The 17616-nt window shown below is 43.2% G+C and overlaps 1 protein-coding gene across 1 annotated transcript in view; it reads right to left on the reverse strand.

Moving 5' to 3' along the window:
- abca2 (ATP-binding cassette, sub-family A (ABC1), member 2) overlaps nucleotides 1-17616 on the reverse strand; it is a 114530-nt gene that overhangs the window by 38459 nt on the left and 58455 nt on the right. Inside the window, exons 15-27 of the mRNA XM_085293258.1 lie at nucleotides 17322-17436; nucleotides 14552-14742; nucleotides 12045-12195; nucleotides 11715-11919; nucleotides 11461-11625; nucleotides 10797-10977; nucleotides 10266-10478; nucleotides 9782-9978; nucleotides 9364-9537; nucleotides 8483-8676; nucleotides 6249-6369; nucleotides 5855-6145; nucleotides 1212-1433 (exon numbers count right to left, since the gene is read on the reverse strand). Of these exons, the coding sequence (XP_085149384.1) occupies nucleotides 1212-1433; nucleotides 5855-6145; nucleotides 6249-6369; nucleotides 8483-8676; nucleotides 9364-9537; nucleotides 9782-9978; nucleotides 10266-10478; nucleotides 10797-10977; nucleotides 11461-11625; nucleotides 11715-11919; nucleotides 12045-12195; nucleotides 14552-14742; nucleotides 17322-17436 (2420 nt within the window). The remainder of the gene's footprint in view (nucleotides 1-1211; nucleotides 1434-5854; nucleotides 6146-6248; nucleotides 6370-8482; nucleotides 8677-9363; nucleotides 9538-9781; nucleotides 9979-10265; nucleotides 10479-10796; nucleotides 10978-11460; nucleotides 11626-11714; nucleotides 11920-12044; nucleotides 12196-14551; nucleotides 14743-17321; nucleotides 17437-17616) is intronic.

Raw genomic sequence — 17616 nt, forward strand, 5'->3', positions numbered from 1 at the left:
TAGAAACTCATGTATTTCATTAGTTTAGTAGCTCCACTGTTTTAACTGTTGAGTGAATAAAATAAACAAATAATTTAAATATCGACTGAAGTGAGCGTGCTCACCAGCTACTGCTACCCTCCACCCTGGTATATCACACATTCTTCATAGCAACACGAGTCACAATGAGCCAAACTTAACAACAAGACAACAAAGTGACGCTTTCAGTCCATGATTATTGATGCTCTCCGTTTCTAAGCATGAAAGCATAAAATGATTATTTAACTACGCTGCTCTGTTCTTATATAAAATGTGAAATCTAAACATGAAACACACTCACATATGTGCGTGTTTCTGCTACAAATATGGGGGCTTTTTTCTGAATATTTCAGGTGATTGCTGCAGGACACGGACATGAATCTCTGGCACTGTGTGTAAAACTCCTCCTCGCCAAAAAATCAACGATCATGGCGGCAGCGATCACAGTCACGCCTGCTGACTAAATGTGCAGCATTACCCGTTTGACCCACCGCTGGTTCTGGTTCACGTCTCAGGTCAGTCGGGTTCCACCCCACCCTGCCAACCCAGCTCAACAATCTGGTCTGAGTAACCCTCATCAGTCATCACTCGTGGACTCAGGGTCCTTATCACTACTTCTAAGCGCTTTGCAACCTGTTCTCCAATATGTGCCTTTCTCTTGTTTGTATAGATTTGTTCCTGCTGTCTTACCATCGATACTTTATTGTCATTGTCAATCGTGCAGGAGTAAAGGGCTATTCTATTCTATTCTATTCTATTCTATTCTATTCTATCCTATTCTATTACTCGGTTTCTTTGCTGCTAATCTTAGTGTACCACCTTCATGATTCATTTGAATACTTTGGTTCAAACATTTATCTTGTAAAGTTTGATCCACGTATTTTAAGTTTTTCTATTTTAGGAAGATGTTTATGAGCAAAGACTGTTCGATGAATGTGAAATTCAATACAGTTTTATTTACATGTGGCCAAATCACAACAACTTATATCGTCTAAACTGCTGAGAGCCCGCTCAGCAGTTTATTTGTAATAGACTGTTAAAGTATTAGGAGCTCTGTACAAAACTGTATTCACCATAATCTAAATACTGAACTGTTTAACAGTATACAGACAACTTCTGCAATCCTGTTTATCTTCTTATTAAGGCGGGACAGCAGCAATATTACAACCAGCAAAGGACGAGTAAAATCTCACCGATCTCGGGCACAGATAAGGCCACGGTCATGGCCACACAGACAAAGAAGGCAGGCAGGAGGATCTGAGAGAAGAGACCCTTGGTGTTCCTCTTGGCACAGTGAAACCTCTTGATAATAAGTCCGTGAAACTGGCTCAGTTTCAACCACCAACCCTCCAGCTTGAAGGTGCCCTGCCCTTCCAGCACCTCCGGCTCTGGTGACGAGGGGTTCTCTGCATCTCCTAAAGTGAAAAAGTTAAAACATGAAATAGACAAACTGACAAATTATGGATGAGAACAGTAATCACAACCGGTCTGTATGATTCTTTTGTGCTCACACTATATGAGCATTTTTATTCCAGAAGCATGAAAAGAAAAAATATCTAAAGAAAAACAAAAACTAAGAAAAAAACATTTAATGTTGTAGCATTGTCACTTGCATTTATTAACTAATAAACTGATGAAAATATTCATCTAAATTTTGACAATATAAGTCACTAAACCCTGAAACGAGCCATGAGATTCATGGGTTCGAGCATCTAAACTCATGATGAGACTGTGTGTTTTTATAAAACAAAAAGTCTGTTCTTTCCTTTAAAAACGTGTTCAACTTTAAGTCATCTTAGATAAATATTTACCACCTGTTTGTTCAGTTATATTAAATTCTGTTTGACATGCATGGAAGTGCCTGTGAATCCCATCTTTATATCCCTCCACAGATATTCTGTCCGTGCCTTGGCTGACATTTTATCCATTCAAACATCGCATGTGTCAGGCAGTGGTCAGGGATGGAGGCTGTGGCAGTCTGATCCCTAGATATCGAGGCTGGCTGCTGGGACATGAAATGCCACCTCTCTGGTGGGGAAGGAGTCTGAGTTAGTGTGTGAGGTTGAGAGATATTGGCTATAGCAGGCTCAACACACGTCTCCTGGAGAGGTCCTGGACTGTTCAAGTCACTGCTCCATCTAGTGACTCTGTCTTCTTACTGGGAGACTTCGACACTCACGTGGACAGTGAACCCTGAAGGGGGTGACTGGGAGGAATGGCCTGATCCGAACCAGATCAGGGTTCTGTTTTTGGCTTCTGTGCAAATCACAGTTTGTTCATACCGAACACTATTTTTGAACATAAGGGTGCCCATACACATGGTACCAGGACACCGTAGGTTGATGGTCAGTTGTCTTATTGTATTATCAGATTTCTGATCTATCCAGAACATTCGCATGAAGAGAGGGCTAGAGCCGTCAACTGACCACCGCCTGGTAATGAGTAGGATCAGGTGGTGGGGGAGGATATTGAACCTGGCACGCCTAAATGTGCCTGGCAGAGGCTCCGCTCTGGGAATTCCTCAACTAGAATGTTGACAGCAGTCTGAAGGAGGCTGATATTGAGTCTATATCGACCATATTCTCCATCTCCATTGCTGAGGCTGCGGCAAAGATGTTATTGCCTGTTGTGGTGGTAATCCCTGAACCAAATGGTGAACAGAGGAGGTAAGGGTAAACCTCAAGCTGAAGAAGAATTTTTATTGGGCTTACTACACTGTGGGCAGCGGACGGTTACCGGCAGACCAAGAGAAGGCGGCTCGTGCAGTAACTGGAGCAAAAACTTCATGGGAAGAGACTTTCAGTTTGTTTTGAAGCAATTCTGGCAAACGAGTGGTACAGGAGGGGAAAGCAGAGCACTACTTACAGTGTGTAGTGGGTGTGGGTGCTGCTGACTTGAACTCATGATGTAGTCAGGCATTGCAAGGAATACTTTAAGCATGTTAATCCACTGACACATCTTCTGTAGAGGACCAAGAGCGTAGCCATGCCCTTGGGGTTGAGGAGGTTTGCCCTGAGCTCGTAAAGGCTCCAAATCTTGTGGGGCTGTTTTGATTGATACTCCTCTGCAGCACTGCATGGAGATCTGGGGTGGTGAGTCCCATCTTTAAGAAGGGGGGGATCAGAGGGTTTCTTTCAATTCAATTTTATTTATACAGCGCCCAATCACAACAACAGTCGCCTCAGGGCACTTTATACTGTAAGGTATAATAATACCTACAGAGAAAAACCCAACAATCATATGACCCCCTATGAGCAGCACTTTGGCGACAGTGGGAAGGAAAAACTCCCTTTTAACAGGAAGAAACGTCCAGCAGAACCAGGCTCAGGGAGGGGCGGGGCCATCTGCTGCGACTGGGTGGGGTGAGAGAAGGAAGACAGGATAAAGACATGCTGTGGATAAAGACATGGGGGTCACACTTCTCAGCTTCCCTAGAAAGGTCTCTTCTCAGGGACAGCTCGTCCATTAGTCAAACCTCAGATGCAGGATGGAACAAGAGCAAGACGCTGCCTGGCTGCCTCCTAGGTTAGATATTGGCAGCATGACCCATCTGCAGGAGGCTTTGGAGCAAGTCCATAACACACTGGTGGGGTGAGGTGGCTGGGGAGAGGGAGATCAGGGCTTTTCTGCTTAGGCTGTTGCCCCCATAACCAGAGGTGTGGACTCGAGTCACATGACTTGGACTCGAGTCAGACTCGAGTCATTAATTTTATGACTTTAGACTTGACTTGAAAAAATGTTCTAAGACTTGTGACTTGACTTGGACTTTTACACCAATGACTTGGGACTTGAATTGGACTTGAACCGGTTTACTTGAAAAGACTTGATATTTTACCCCAAATATAAAATTTAACATGCATATTATATAGAGATTGAAAATGTGACGTCACTCAGGGGTAAAACCGCAAAGGATTCTGGGAACTCGTGGCAAGCGGTACTAGCGCACGCAGGCTTTCAATTAAAATCAGTTATACAGCGATAAAAAGAAACACAAAAATGTCAAGAAGCTGTTGTATTATTAACTGCAATAGCCGGTCGCATGACAGCCACGGGAAGCCGACGGGTAAAGAGATCGGTTGTTATCGGATTACGTCGTTGAAGAGAAATTGTTCGAGCCATGTTTCCGAAGTAACAAAGAGGCGACGGGTGGCCTGGATTGCAGCCATTCAAAGACCAAATATAACGTCCCAGAACACTCCAGCTCACAGGTTAGTCTGCTCCAAGCATTTACACGAAGGTCAGTGTTTTTTAGTAGTTAATACGTCATTTTCATAACATAATTAGTGATATAGGTTACAAGCAAGTCTGGCGCTGAACAGAAATTGTCGCGCTATGCTCCTTTATTTATTGTGCATAAATAGTGAATTGTCCTGACACAATATTGCGTTTCGCTTCTGTTATTATGGTACATTGACAAAAACATATACTTTTATTCACAGGATAAAACAGTTTTTTGTATCACTAATTGCCCAGTACGATTACAGCATACAGTATTATTGTCACTGCTACATTTCTGTAATGAACCAGAAATTATTTCTACTACTAATTAATTACCGCTGAGCTCAAAGGTCCTATTAATAAACGGTTAAGGAATGTGTATTTATGAAGACGATTTGTGAGACTGGTAAACTTATGATACGTACGATGGTCTTTCGTTCTACACGGTGCATTTCAAGGTCCTGCACCCATCCGTCAGTAAACTGTACCTGGGCTTGTTGCAGTGACCTGAAGTTACTATCGTGCCAAACTAGGTATCCCCGACAGAATTTGTTCCCCCTGTGTAAATCACAGACAAACAGTATCCCACATTGCTGATTTTTCGTTCACAAACACTTCTTATTATGACGCATTTCTCCTGAAACTTTGGAGGATTTAGCTCTTTATATAATAAAGTTACAGGAGAATAAAAATAGTTATTAGCCAAAATGTTTATGGTTTATTAAAATAATCCCATCTGATACCCCGTGAGCAATAAATATATAATTTTCTGTTGTAACCCTCAAACTGAATGGTAATGTAACGATACTAATTTTTCACAAAATGAAAACATCAGTACTTCCTGCGTGCTCCCAGCACAGGGGAAACAAATTCTGTCGGGGATACCTACTTTGGCACGACACCGGTCCTACAAGCGCATCCAAGAATAACATGCAGCTTATCTCAGAACTGTCGGTGAAAATTATTCTTGGAGCTAGGTTTAATTGAGCTGCATTTTAAAGAGGTGCAATTTCACAATTTGTGTATATTTTCTAAGTTCACTATTTTGTCATGTGTTGAGAAAAACACAGATTTAAAAATTACATGGTCTAATATTTACATTTAGCATAACTGCAACATTATTTTTTCGTTTTGTTTTTTTTTAAAGACTCGAAAGGACTTGAAATTCAAAGTTTCAGACTTGTGACTTGACTCGGACTTTTACACCAGTGACTTGAGACTCGACTCTGACTTGCCTGACATTACTTGAGACTTACTTGAGACTTGCAAAACAATGACTTGGTCCCACCTCTGCCCATAACAAGGGAGGGAAGGATGGACGGATGATTGACTTGTTCTTTTATTAAGGTCATTTTTTCCCAAATTTTGGATTCACTGTCACTCTGCATCATCTGGTCTCCAACCATCATTTCTTGACACATTTTAAAGATGCTCAAACCAATAGAGTGCACCACACCATCATTTGCCTCAGCAGAGTAAGAGAATGTAAAGATGTTTTTAATAAACTAGCAAAAAACAAACAAACAAACAAAAATGTTTTTCATTTGTGTATAAATTCATGAAAGATGTGGCAAAGAACGATCAAACAAGAGTACATCTGCTGTTGTTGTTGTCTTACCCTGGAGGCTAGCAGAGTCAGCCCCCTGTCTGTTGTCAAAGAGCGGACAGTAATCTCCATAGAAGTCGGTATATAGCCCTCCTTCATCGCCTCTTACTGAGCCGACAGATGAGGAGGACATTAGAGAAGACTGGCTCTGGCTTAGTGTGGAGCACTTCACCAGATTGTTTAGTTCCACCGTTGGCTTTTCAGGCTCCACTTGGGATCCTGTCTCACCCTGTGGTCCCCCCAAACCTTCTGAACCGATTGATGATTTCCCTACAGAGCTCCCCCCTGGCGAACCCTTTACGTCTGCTCAGAGATAACAGGGGTGGGAAGAAGGTAATCATGTCAGCCATGTGCCAACCGATGAAGTCAAAACACACATATGAACATATAAGAAACATGTGCTCACCAGCATCGCTGTTTTCAAGAGACTGGTCCTCTTCAGACACTTTGAGAAAGACCTCCTCTAAGGTGGTGTCCATTACCCCAAAACTAGTCAGTGCCAGGGAGTCCAAGCTCTTCTCTAAAGCCTGGAGGCACAATGGCAAATTAGTAAATAAGGCAAAATGAGAGTTTGAAGATTGTTGTGTACAAAGTCTGTCTTTATGTATGACCGCCTTTATTCTTCAGCACAGAATGAAGAATGAACTTTATTTGGAAGTAGTCTTCATGTATACTTATTCAGGCTTTTTGAAGGATATTCCAAAGCTTATCTGTGGCTGTTTGCTGCCTTTTGCTTCATTCTCTGTCAAGATGATTACACACCGCTACAATAACATTGAGGTCCTGGGCAGGTCAGTGAATGGCTGATAGTGTTTCACTGGGAATTTGTCTACCCAGATATGCTTTTACTGCACTGCAGTGTGTTTGGGATCACTAAAAAATGAAGCCAATGCTTACCAGACGGTACTCCATGATAGATCACAACCTGTCAGCACTGTCAGCAACACTGCTGGCTTAATTGTCACATTAAACTATGAGATCGACCTGTAAAACATCATAACTAATTTATGTCAAGATGTTTTAAAGGTCGATAAATATGCTCAGCTTTCTTTTGATTGCTACAAACTGAGGATTGGATACAAAAATGAAACGCTTGGCTTCATTCTTAAGGCCTGTTTCAGTCTAGTTCTTGCACAACTTGGCATACTTCCTTAAGAATGGCTTCTTGACAGCCACTCTTACAGTTAGATCATTTCTGATGAGACTTCAGCAAACAGTAGGTCAAATGAAGGGCCGGGTGCACGTGGTCCTGTGTCAGGTGCTGTATTTTTCCCCCGTTTCTAAAGGACGTGGCTTTTAGATACTGGTTATCTGCTCCGGGAGGTTTTCACACTTGTTGTTAATCTCTCTTCCACAGCATGTCTTTATCCTGTCTTCCTTCTCTCACCCCAACCAATCACAGCAGATGGCCCCGCCCCTCCCTGAGCCTGGTTCTGACGGAAGTTTCTTCCTGTTAAAAGGGAGTTTTTCCTTCCCACTGTCGCCAAAGTGCTGCTCATAGGGGGTCATATGATTGTTGGGTTTACCTTACAGTATAAAGCACCTTGAGGCGACTGTTGTTTGGTTCTATATAAATAAAACTGAACTGAAGTTTGTCGGCCTTTATGGGTCTTCTTTTGTCCACTTCTTTGAGGACACTGCACACCATGCTAAGATCTGCCAAGGTTTGGGGTACTACAACACTGTTAAAAAGTTGTTTTTTATGTCACACTTACAGTGCTGGGTCTTTGTACTAGCATTTTGAGTTCAACATTTTACTACTACTTGTGTGGTTTCCACATCTTTGTCCTTTATTTATATCATTTTAAGTTTTTATTATATCCCATTTAGTTTTTTCATTCTCAGTTTTGCTCGTCTCCTTTTGGGAACATGTATATTTGGCTAGGCCTGAGCCTGGGCCTTTCTGAGCCCTGCCCACTGCAGGCCATGGTCATGGAGGTTGGGGGTTTCCCCTCCCTACTGCTACTCATTTGTAGTTGCTTCCCCTGGCTTGGGCCTCTTTGGTGCCCGGTGGGGGGTCTGCTTGGTGCAGGCCAAATCCACCCATTCATCCATCCATCGATTATGAATCCACGGCCCTCTTCCACAGTTCTACTGTCTTCCTCCCTGCACGGCCGACCTATCACAGAGTATCACTGCTCCTTGCTGAACCTGGTTCTGCAGGAAGCTACTTCCTGTTAAAAGGGAGTTCTCCTTCCCACAGCCACCAAGGCAGTTGTTTTCTGTATTATTGTAGAGTTGTTAGTTTACAAAAGCACCTTGAAGTAACTGTGGTTGTAATTTGGTGCTATATAAATAAAACTGAATTGAATTAGATTAAATTTAAAACACATTGTCTTTTATGCAATTAGCCAGACCATATATAGAATCAGCAGCAGCATCAGAAAAGATGTAAATGACCTGCTTTTCTACTCATCATTCACACCAGCACTTTTTTCTACTCTTTTTCCACACACATGTTTTTTATCAAACATTCACACTCTGATGGATGCATTGATGAGCAACTTGAGGTTAGTATCTTGGCCAAGGATATTTGGCATACAGACTGGGAGCAACCAGGGATCAAACTACCAACCTTGCGATCAATAGCTGTGAGTTTATTCTGTAACAGAAGAGTTTTCTTTGCTTGTGTAAATGTACCTGAAACAGCCTCTCAAAACAGCCCTTCTTGACAGCCTCAGAAGGCAGCACGTAGGACAGCTCAGTGTTGGAGTCGGACACCAGCAGGCAGGAAGCCACAAACTGACGAATAAACTGAGTGACCTGAACTTCTGAGCAAGGCGACAGAGAGGAGGACGGAGACAGAGACGGAGGCTGGAACTGGCTGGCCTGGCCTTAGCATTGAAAGAAAAAACACAAAGCATGAAGACTTTTGGTTTTCTGCATGGTGGTGGGTAGGTGGGGGTGGTGGGCACATGTTTGCATAGTGCAGGGCTCTTCTGCTTGTGTGCTTTTGTTTTGCCTTTCTATTAAAAGCAGTTTTGGTTGAAGGTTTAATAATCGTGTTACTGCTCTGCTTCTAACATCTTTCTGCTGTGTGTAGTTCAACTCCACGCACACACTGAATAAAATGAACATCATTTATGAGGTGCTCCTTTAACTGAACTCTCACCTCATAAATGATTATATTATAATCAGATTATTGAAGTGAATGCTGGATGTATGTTTGTGATGATACCAGAACACCAGTAAGTATTTTCTACTGTAATTCACCAAAGTATAGACAAAGGTTGTACATATGTCAGATAAAACCAATAAAATCCCAAATGTACAAATCATATAGTAGACAAACAATGTATGCAGTGTATATGATTGCACTTCTGTGTATACCAATGCACACATGCATTCATAAATCATGGCCATATGTATCATTAAGGGCTCTGCTAGACTTCCTAGTGTAAATCTGCAAATGCTCTGTAGGCTGACAGCATCACAGGTGCAGGAAATAAAAACACTACCACACACACACACACACACACACACACACACACACACACACACACACACACACACACACACACCTCGGCCTTCGCTCTGCTTTTTGACCAGTGTCAGCTTGTATCCATCTCCATAAGTGCTCTTGAGAAAGAGTGGGGAGCCACAGCATTTGAGTTTCCCGTGTGAGATGATGGCAATGCGATCTCCCAGAAGGTCTGCTTCATCCATGTGGTGGGTAGACAGCAGAATTGTGCGGCCTAAGGCAGAGGAGCCACACACATATGTAGGAGGTGGTTTGGGTTACATTTACCAAGCAGGACATCAAAAAAAGGATAGAGCGTGCCTCTGCAACAATATTCTGAAAACTGAACGCAGAGGACATTTTTCCCACGTGCATACAAGAAATATGCACGGACTGAACAACACTTAAATATCTTTGGTGAGGATTGAATCCCTGGATCGATGTCATGTCACTCTGCACGATGCCTAGGAGTCACTCACCTTGTTTGTACTTGAGAATGAGATCCCAGATGGCTCGGCGGGCGTAGGGGTCCACCCCTGCGGTTGGTTCGTCTAGGATGACGGCCCTGGAACCACCAACAAAGGCAATGGCGACAGACAACTTTCTCTTCATCCCACCAGACAATGTCTGCACCAAGCTGTGACGCTTGTTGGACAACTCCAGGTCAACAATCATCCTGGACACACACACACACAGAGAGTTGTGTTCTGTTGATCGGTTGTCAGGGAGCACTGACACTGGTTGAGTGAAACGTTGTGAGGCAAGTTAAACCCTAATGAGTCCCAAACAACTAAACAGCATTAAGCCTGTGCTGTGACCTCAGTGCCTTTACATATGCACAGTTTGAATTTCCATAAAGGTTCAGGATAGGCTCTTTATCTTACAATACAAGGTGCCTCTGGGCAACTGCTGCTGTAATTTGGCGCTACATAAATAAAACTGAATTGAATAAAAGCAGCTGACTTGTCCATCTCCTTGCAGATGTCTTCTTCAGCCATGCCTTTGAGCCTGGAGTAGAACCACAGATGCTCCTCCACACTCAGCTTGTCAAACAGGACGTTGTGCTGCGGACACATCCCGAGGTTCTGTCGAATACGCTCCATCTCAGTGCGGATATCGTGGCCATAGATGGTGGCAGAGCCAGACGTGGGCGGGAACAACCCTGTCAGGATGGACCTATGAACATACAGTTTAGATTACAGGTCACAGTGATACATTAAACAGGATTTGTTGCTTAAATGTTGTTTGGTCCAATATATCTTTAAAAAATATCATATTTTTATTTTCTTCTTTTTTGTTTGTTTGTGTGTAGCTGCAGCAGGCTGAACATTTAACAACAGATCATGGATGTTTATATTTCATTATATATGAGTCTTATAAAACCTGCATGTCTCAGTGTGATCTACAAAACCATGCAAGAGTAAATCATTGAGCTCTCCAGTGCCGGAGCTGCACAATAAAAACCATTACTACATGCTGCACACTGCCTCTCACATTGTAGTCGTCTTCCCAGCTCCATTGTGTCCCAAGAAGGAAACCACCTGGTTTTCATGGAGGTTGAGGCTCAGTTTGTTCAGGGCCAGTTTACTGCCTGTCTTGTACACCTTGGTCAGTTTGTCTATACACACCACCAGGGGAAGGTGGTTGGGCTCCTCCTCTATCCCGCGGATCTCCTCTGGAGTTGGAATGACAGTGAGAACAAAATCGGAATCATTTATAAAAATATTGATTTAAAAAGTGTTTTTCTCCGTCGTTAATTCCACTTCTTTTGTTAAAAGCACTAAGAGGAGAGGCAAATAACCACATGCCTGAAACAGGGAGAGGCCCTGTGGTTTCTGCATGGAGATTTGAACTCAGCACTATTATTTACTCGGGACAAATAAGGAAATATAAGGGGCGTGGCTTCATGTCATTTTGAACTGAACTGTCTCGTGTGTCACATTGGAATCTGGAAATTCATAATCCTGCTCAAACATGCAAACTTGGAAAGGTTCCTGTGTAAGGAAATAATAATATTTAATATTATTATGATATTATGGATGGAAAAATAATATTTATCCTTTTACTGAAGTTTAGGACGGTGTGTATTACAGTGTTTTTAAGCTGATTGACAGAATATGGGAATCTTGTCCTCGAGCACCATATTGTTGGTTTTTACCATTCCTCCGGTGGTCCATCGCACAAGCCTGATCCTCCTCCATCACACTGAGCCTGGCAGCTCCACCTCCGCACCAAGGCCAGTCCCAGGTCTCCACACGGCCACTGCCAGACCAGTAGGACCTCTGCAGTGGGAAGTACCATGGGCGCGGCAGCCCATACATTCCTAATGGAAAATTAGGGAAAATTGAATCAGCAGAAGATTCCTAAATAACGTTTGTTGGGAGAAAACCTGAGAGAGCAAGGATTTCACACCTGGATGCACAGCCTCTATGTACCAGGTCAGCACACCGTACACGCCAGCATCAATGATGAGCATCATCATGGAGAGACCGAGGTTAAAGTCATCGCCTTCTACAGGTGACTGGCTTATGGTCTGCCACTGAATGCCAACACCTGCTACCTCGTATAGAGCAAAATACTTGGAGCCAAGGCCAAAAGCTGTGGTAGACATCAGAGACTAAAAGAGAAGGAAACAATGTGGATTATCTGATTTCACAGAACAACAGATAAAGAACATTTTACCAACGCACCACAAATTCAAAGGAAAAAGGTGAAAAAGGAAAGAAATGTAAAATGCCTTACAGCAATGCATTTCTCGAAGGCAGTGATCTTGTCGTGAGCCACCTCCTCCCTAATGGCCACATACATATAGGGCACATAGCTGAGGAAATAGATGATTCCTCCGCAGGCAGAAGCCAGCTTAGCTTTGGAGTAGATTACTGACACCAGGAAACTGGGAAAAAAGTTACGCTTCATTTGTTTCAGGACATATTCCACAAGTTTTTAAAAATACAATGAGATGTGCAGCAAAATCACTACATATAAAGACAAGGTTCACGATTTTACAAAAATAATCATCACTCAATGCTCACTAACATTAAAACTCAAGACACCAGGTTTTCCATGTCTGGCAGAAACCTCCAGCACTGATCAAAAAAGTCCTGACCACAGGAGGCTGACTACAAACTCCTCTTACACTGACATACTGACAGCTTATTATCCATCCATCCGTCCATGAATAACCATGTCTTAAGGACAGCAGCCTAACAAGAGAAACCCAGACCTCAGGAATCTCAGGAAACACTGAGGGGATTATCGGGCCTTTGGAGGGACATTTCTGCGGCGTGCCCTGAGCCTCCTCCAGGTAGGACTACATGCAAAAATGGCCCCAATCTATCTGTCAATCTTTTGTTTTCCATCACAGACGCCAAGATACTTCAATTCCTCCACTTGGGACAGCAACTCTTCCCTGGTGGGAACGCCACCTTTTTGCAAAAATCTAACTGGGAGCCCAGTCAGTCTACATGTAGTGCCAAAACACAACAACAGTCACCTCAAGGCGCCTTGTAAGGTAGACCCTACATACAAGGTCTTAAATAATCAGGCCCCATCTTATCTTAATGACCTTGTAGTACCATATCACCCTATTAGAGCACTTCGCTCTCGCTCTGCAGGCCTACTTGTTGTTCCTAGAGTATTTAAAAGTAGAATGGGAGGCAGAGCCTTCAGCTTTCAGGCCCCTCTTCTGTGGAACCAGCTTCCAGTTTGGATTCAGGAGACAGACACTATCTTTACTTTCAAGATTAGGCTTCAAACTTTCCTTTTTGCTAAAGCATATAGTTAGGGCTGGACCAGGTGACCCTGAATCCTCCCTTAGTTATGCTGCAATAGACGTAGGCTGCTGGGGGATTCCCATGATGCACTGGGTGTTTCTTCTTAAGTCACCTTTCTCATTCCTCTCTGCATTTAGTTATTATTAATCTCTGTCTCGCTTCTATATCATGTCTTCATCCTGTCTTCCTCCCCTCATCCCCATCGAATAGCAGCAGATGTGAGTTCCTCCCTGAGCCTGGTTCTGCTGGAGGTTTCTTCCTGTTAATAGGGAGTTTTTCCTTCCCACTGTCGCCAAAGCACTTACTCACAGGGGCCATCTAACTGTTGGGATTTTCTGTGTTCTTTGTATTATTGTAGGGTCTGCCTTACAACATAAAGCACTTTGAGGCGACTGTTGTTGCCGTATAAATAAAACTGAATAGAAGATTTGGAGGGTGAAGGTCTCCAGTCCTAATCGCTCAGAGCAGTGATCCCCAACAGGGAGCGTGGCCTCAGCAGAGCGCAGGAACAGCAAAGTACTGCACAGGACCCTCAAGCTCCCAGGCCTCTGGCAGAGGACCCGAGGATAAAGACTGCTCGCAGGAAGGATGGACATTTTATTTGGCATATGGTAATAAAGTTACTTCAGGTAATGAAGTACCTCCCTGGTAGAGTTTGCATGCATCTCATCCTGTCATTATGTCTGTAAACATGATGCCTCGATAAGTCCTGAATCGATTAAAATGAAACGTTAAATGGGTGGAGAGTTTATATTCACAGTCGTGTGTATTGTCAACAAATAGAAAATATCTAATTAATATTTAAATGTCATTTGATGTCTGACCTCTTCTTCAAGGTCAACGAAACATTTAAATGTGTAATGAATGCTACACGTGTACTTGCCACATAAATAAATAATAAAATAGTATAAGTGGGTTTCAACAGGACAAATAACAAAAGCCTGCACATTCATGCACTGCAAACATCTTAAAGTATTCTTTAAAAGAATAAAGTAAAAATAATAAATGCATATTATAATCTTATTCCCTGAAACCTAAAGAGTGAGCTGCCTTGGTGGAGGTTTGTGCTCAGAGTGCTTCTTGTAACTACTGAAAACACTGCCAGAGTTCATTCACCCTCTTGTTTAAGTCAGAATGACCAGCGAGTATCGAATAAGATTTGATTGCAGATTGTAGGAAGGAATCAAACTGCTGTCAGAGGTAAAAATTTAATTATGCGTTCTCCACTGTACCAATAAATGCTAACTGACAATTTCCTAATTTTTTTCAATGAGTTTTATCTTTCTAGGCTTAAATGCACCATGCTCTATTCACATAGCATTTCAATTCATAGTTTATCTCATGCACACCAGTAGATATATTGGAGGTCTGGGCAAAACTGACCTTTGACCCTGTGGTGAGAGTATCCCCTTCCTGTTCTGTACTAAACATTATCCGTGAAGCTGTGCACATTGTGCATTGAGCCAGAAGTCTTACCAGAACATGATAGTAGCCACGGCATAGATGGTAAGGAACAGCCAGATGATGAAGGGATCGCTGTGGAGCAACACCCGGCCGTACTTTAAAATGGCCGTGAGAGCAGTGACAGAGATGGACAGCTGGACAAAGCCCGTGATGAACCACGCCACCCAGTGGACTGCATTGTTCAGACCCATCATCTTCATCACCTGAGACAGAGACACTATGGTTATTTGCAAGTATGCACAGTAGTGTGAAAAAGTCTTTGACCCTTATACAACACACTAAACACAAAATGCAGCTGCTAAATAAAAGTATTTATGAATAAGTGGACAAAACCCCAAAGCTACACGGCCCCTAAACCTGGGTGGGCCTCAGCAGCAACAGCTGCACTCAGGTGTTTGTGATAACTGGCAGTGAGCGTTTTACACTCTGTGGAGGAAATTTGCCTCGTCTTTGCAGAATTGTTGTAACTCAGCCACACTGGAGGGTTTTTGAGCATCTCAGTCTGACTCAGGTCAGGACTTTGAGCAGGTCAGAGTTGTGTTTCTTGGACTTGCTGCTGTGTTTTGGATCATTGTCCTGCTGAAGCGTGCTTCAGCTTGAGGTCACAAACAGATGGACAAACATTTTCCTGTTTCCGTTTACCACAGCGAGTCTTCAGGTCCTGAGACAGAAAAACAGGGTTAACTCTGGTTGGTCGGCTCCTCCTGGGAGGGGTCACCACTATTCTGTGTTTCTGGCATTTGTGGTTCGCTGGAGTCCCACAACTTTAGAAACGGCTTTCTGACCTTTTCCACACTGAGACACTTTGTTCCGTCACTCATTGTTTCACACACATCCTTATTTTTAATGATAAATTTGGGAAATTTGGGAAAGTGAATTTTGTGAAGTAATGGGAGTGGTGTTATTTTTCTAGTGACCACTATAACCCACGTTTACCCACTCACACACACCTGCAGCACTTTGAGGTCTTTTAATGTAACACACACAGTTCAGGATAATGTCCAAGTGTCACTAAGCTGAAGTAAATTCTGGGTCATTCTCTACATATTCCCACTGGTGGCTTTTGGTTTTGGGCCCCGACTTATGCTGCAGGATTGTTTGCTTCACAACAAAGCAAATAAAGACATAAAGTCTTCTGTCTTTCATCATCATGCTCAGTCTGCACAGAGCGTTTTTGGTTTTTTAATGTTGTTTTTTGGTAAATGGCCTGTATTTGTATAGCACTTTACTTAGTCCCTAAGGACCCCAAAGCGCTTTACACGTTCAGTCATCCACCCATCCACACACACATCCACACACTGGTGATGGCAGCTACATTGTAGCCACAACCCTGGGGCGCACTGACAGAGGCTGCCGGACACTGGCGCCACCGGGCCCTCTGACCACCACCAGTAGGGTGAAGTGTCTCGCCCAAGGAGCCGGGGCTCGAACCGGCAACCTTCCGGTTACAAGACGAACTCCCAGCTCTTGAGCCACGATCGCCCCCTGTTTTTTCGGTATTTTGTCTTTATTTGACACCAGTAGTGACGACAGACAGGTGAGCAGAGAGAGCCCAGGCTGCTGCCTTGTGTCATATGGTCGCCCACTGAGTTATACTGGTGCCCAGAGAGGATTTGTCGCACACTGAGAGCTGTGAGCGAGTGTACGATAAACAGAAGTCAAAGATCAGACAGGGACGCCGTAAGCAGGAGGAAAGTGATGACGAGTCCCTGACTGCCGGGAGAAACAGCAGCTCGTCTTTTTTTTATTAACCTATCAGCGTAAGATTGAATAAAACTTCTCATGTTTCAAAAGTACTTAAGCAGTAAAAGTACTTTTACACTGTTTTATAAAATTTAATTCCATTCAACAAGTTAACATATAATATGTATTTGGTGTAAGGTATTAATCAATGTTAAAAAAAAACATTATAATCTTATCATTAAAACTGTGAAAATGTAAAAAGTGGCACAAAATCAAGAAATAAGTTTACTAAGCAGAACATGGACCCATGTTTGTGTTTTTAAGGCTGGCGTGGTCGCAGTATCAAAGTGGCCTGAGAGGAGGCAGCAAAGAGCAGCACTAAGGCTGCGCGCTGATGTACAGCGTGGAACAATGTTGCCATGGATTGTGGAGCAACTCTGCTTTTCAACACTAAAGGAAACATAAAGGAGCCACACAGCTGCACACATACTGGGAGCAGTTCACTGGTGACTCTTCGCAGCTGCTTGCTCGTGCACATTTATTCCACTGGTCTCGGTGAGAGGTAACAGGCAGGGTGAGCATCCTTGCATTCCCTCAGCTTGCTGCTTGTATGACGGGTTTCTACCAGAGGAGGAGAGAGTCGCTTCATCTTGGACCTGGTCAGGAAAGTTCGTCTACTTATCAGACTTCAGATCCCGGAGGAACCATGCAGTTATTGTCCTGGTTGCAGAACACTGGACCAGCTCTGGACCAGTGGGTGTGGACATGGAGACATGCGATCATGTCCCTCAGGTACATGAGTGCTTGGGCCCATCACTGAAATCACTGTCCATCACTGTCCAACTGTTGTGAGACACTGCTCCACATTACCAGCAATAAGCTGGACTTGCTTGGGGGGTGTTGACATGCACGAAATGCTGCGAGCGATTCTATCACTGAGCCGTACGTACTGCATGTTTTTGTAAATACAAGCCCTATATTTCAAATGTTTGTTTAAAGTTTCAATATTTGCTTTGGTTTAAAACTAATTGTTTGCTCCCATCCCCAACAATCTTTGAGCACGCTGTCGTGTGGACCAATCACGCTAACAAACACTCACCTCTTTAAGCCTGTGCTCTTTCTCAGCTACAATATGCTGAATCATCATGGCCACTGAGTAAACCCAAGAGATCACCATACACAGAGGCATCATGTGCTCAATCACAAAGAGAAAACTGCAAAGACAAGAGTAACACAGGGTATGAGCTGATGATCACAGTAACAGACAGATGTGCTGATGGAGGAATATATTCATCCAAACCGATCGTTGGTCACGTTTAAAGGAACTTTTCAAACTGCTTAAGACATTCTGTTTACATGACGTTCTAATGGTAACGTGTCATTATTTTGTTTAT

Source organism: Mchenga conophoros, linkage group LG12, assembly GCF_057382185.1.
Source record: "Mchenga conophoros isolate Kocher_MC1m ecotype Shallow Benthic linkage group LG12, M_conophoros_male_GT1.1, whole genome shotgun sequence".
Lineage (NCBI taxonomy): Eukaryota > Metazoa > Chordata > Actinopteri > Cichliformes > Cichlidae > Mchenga > Mchenga conophoros.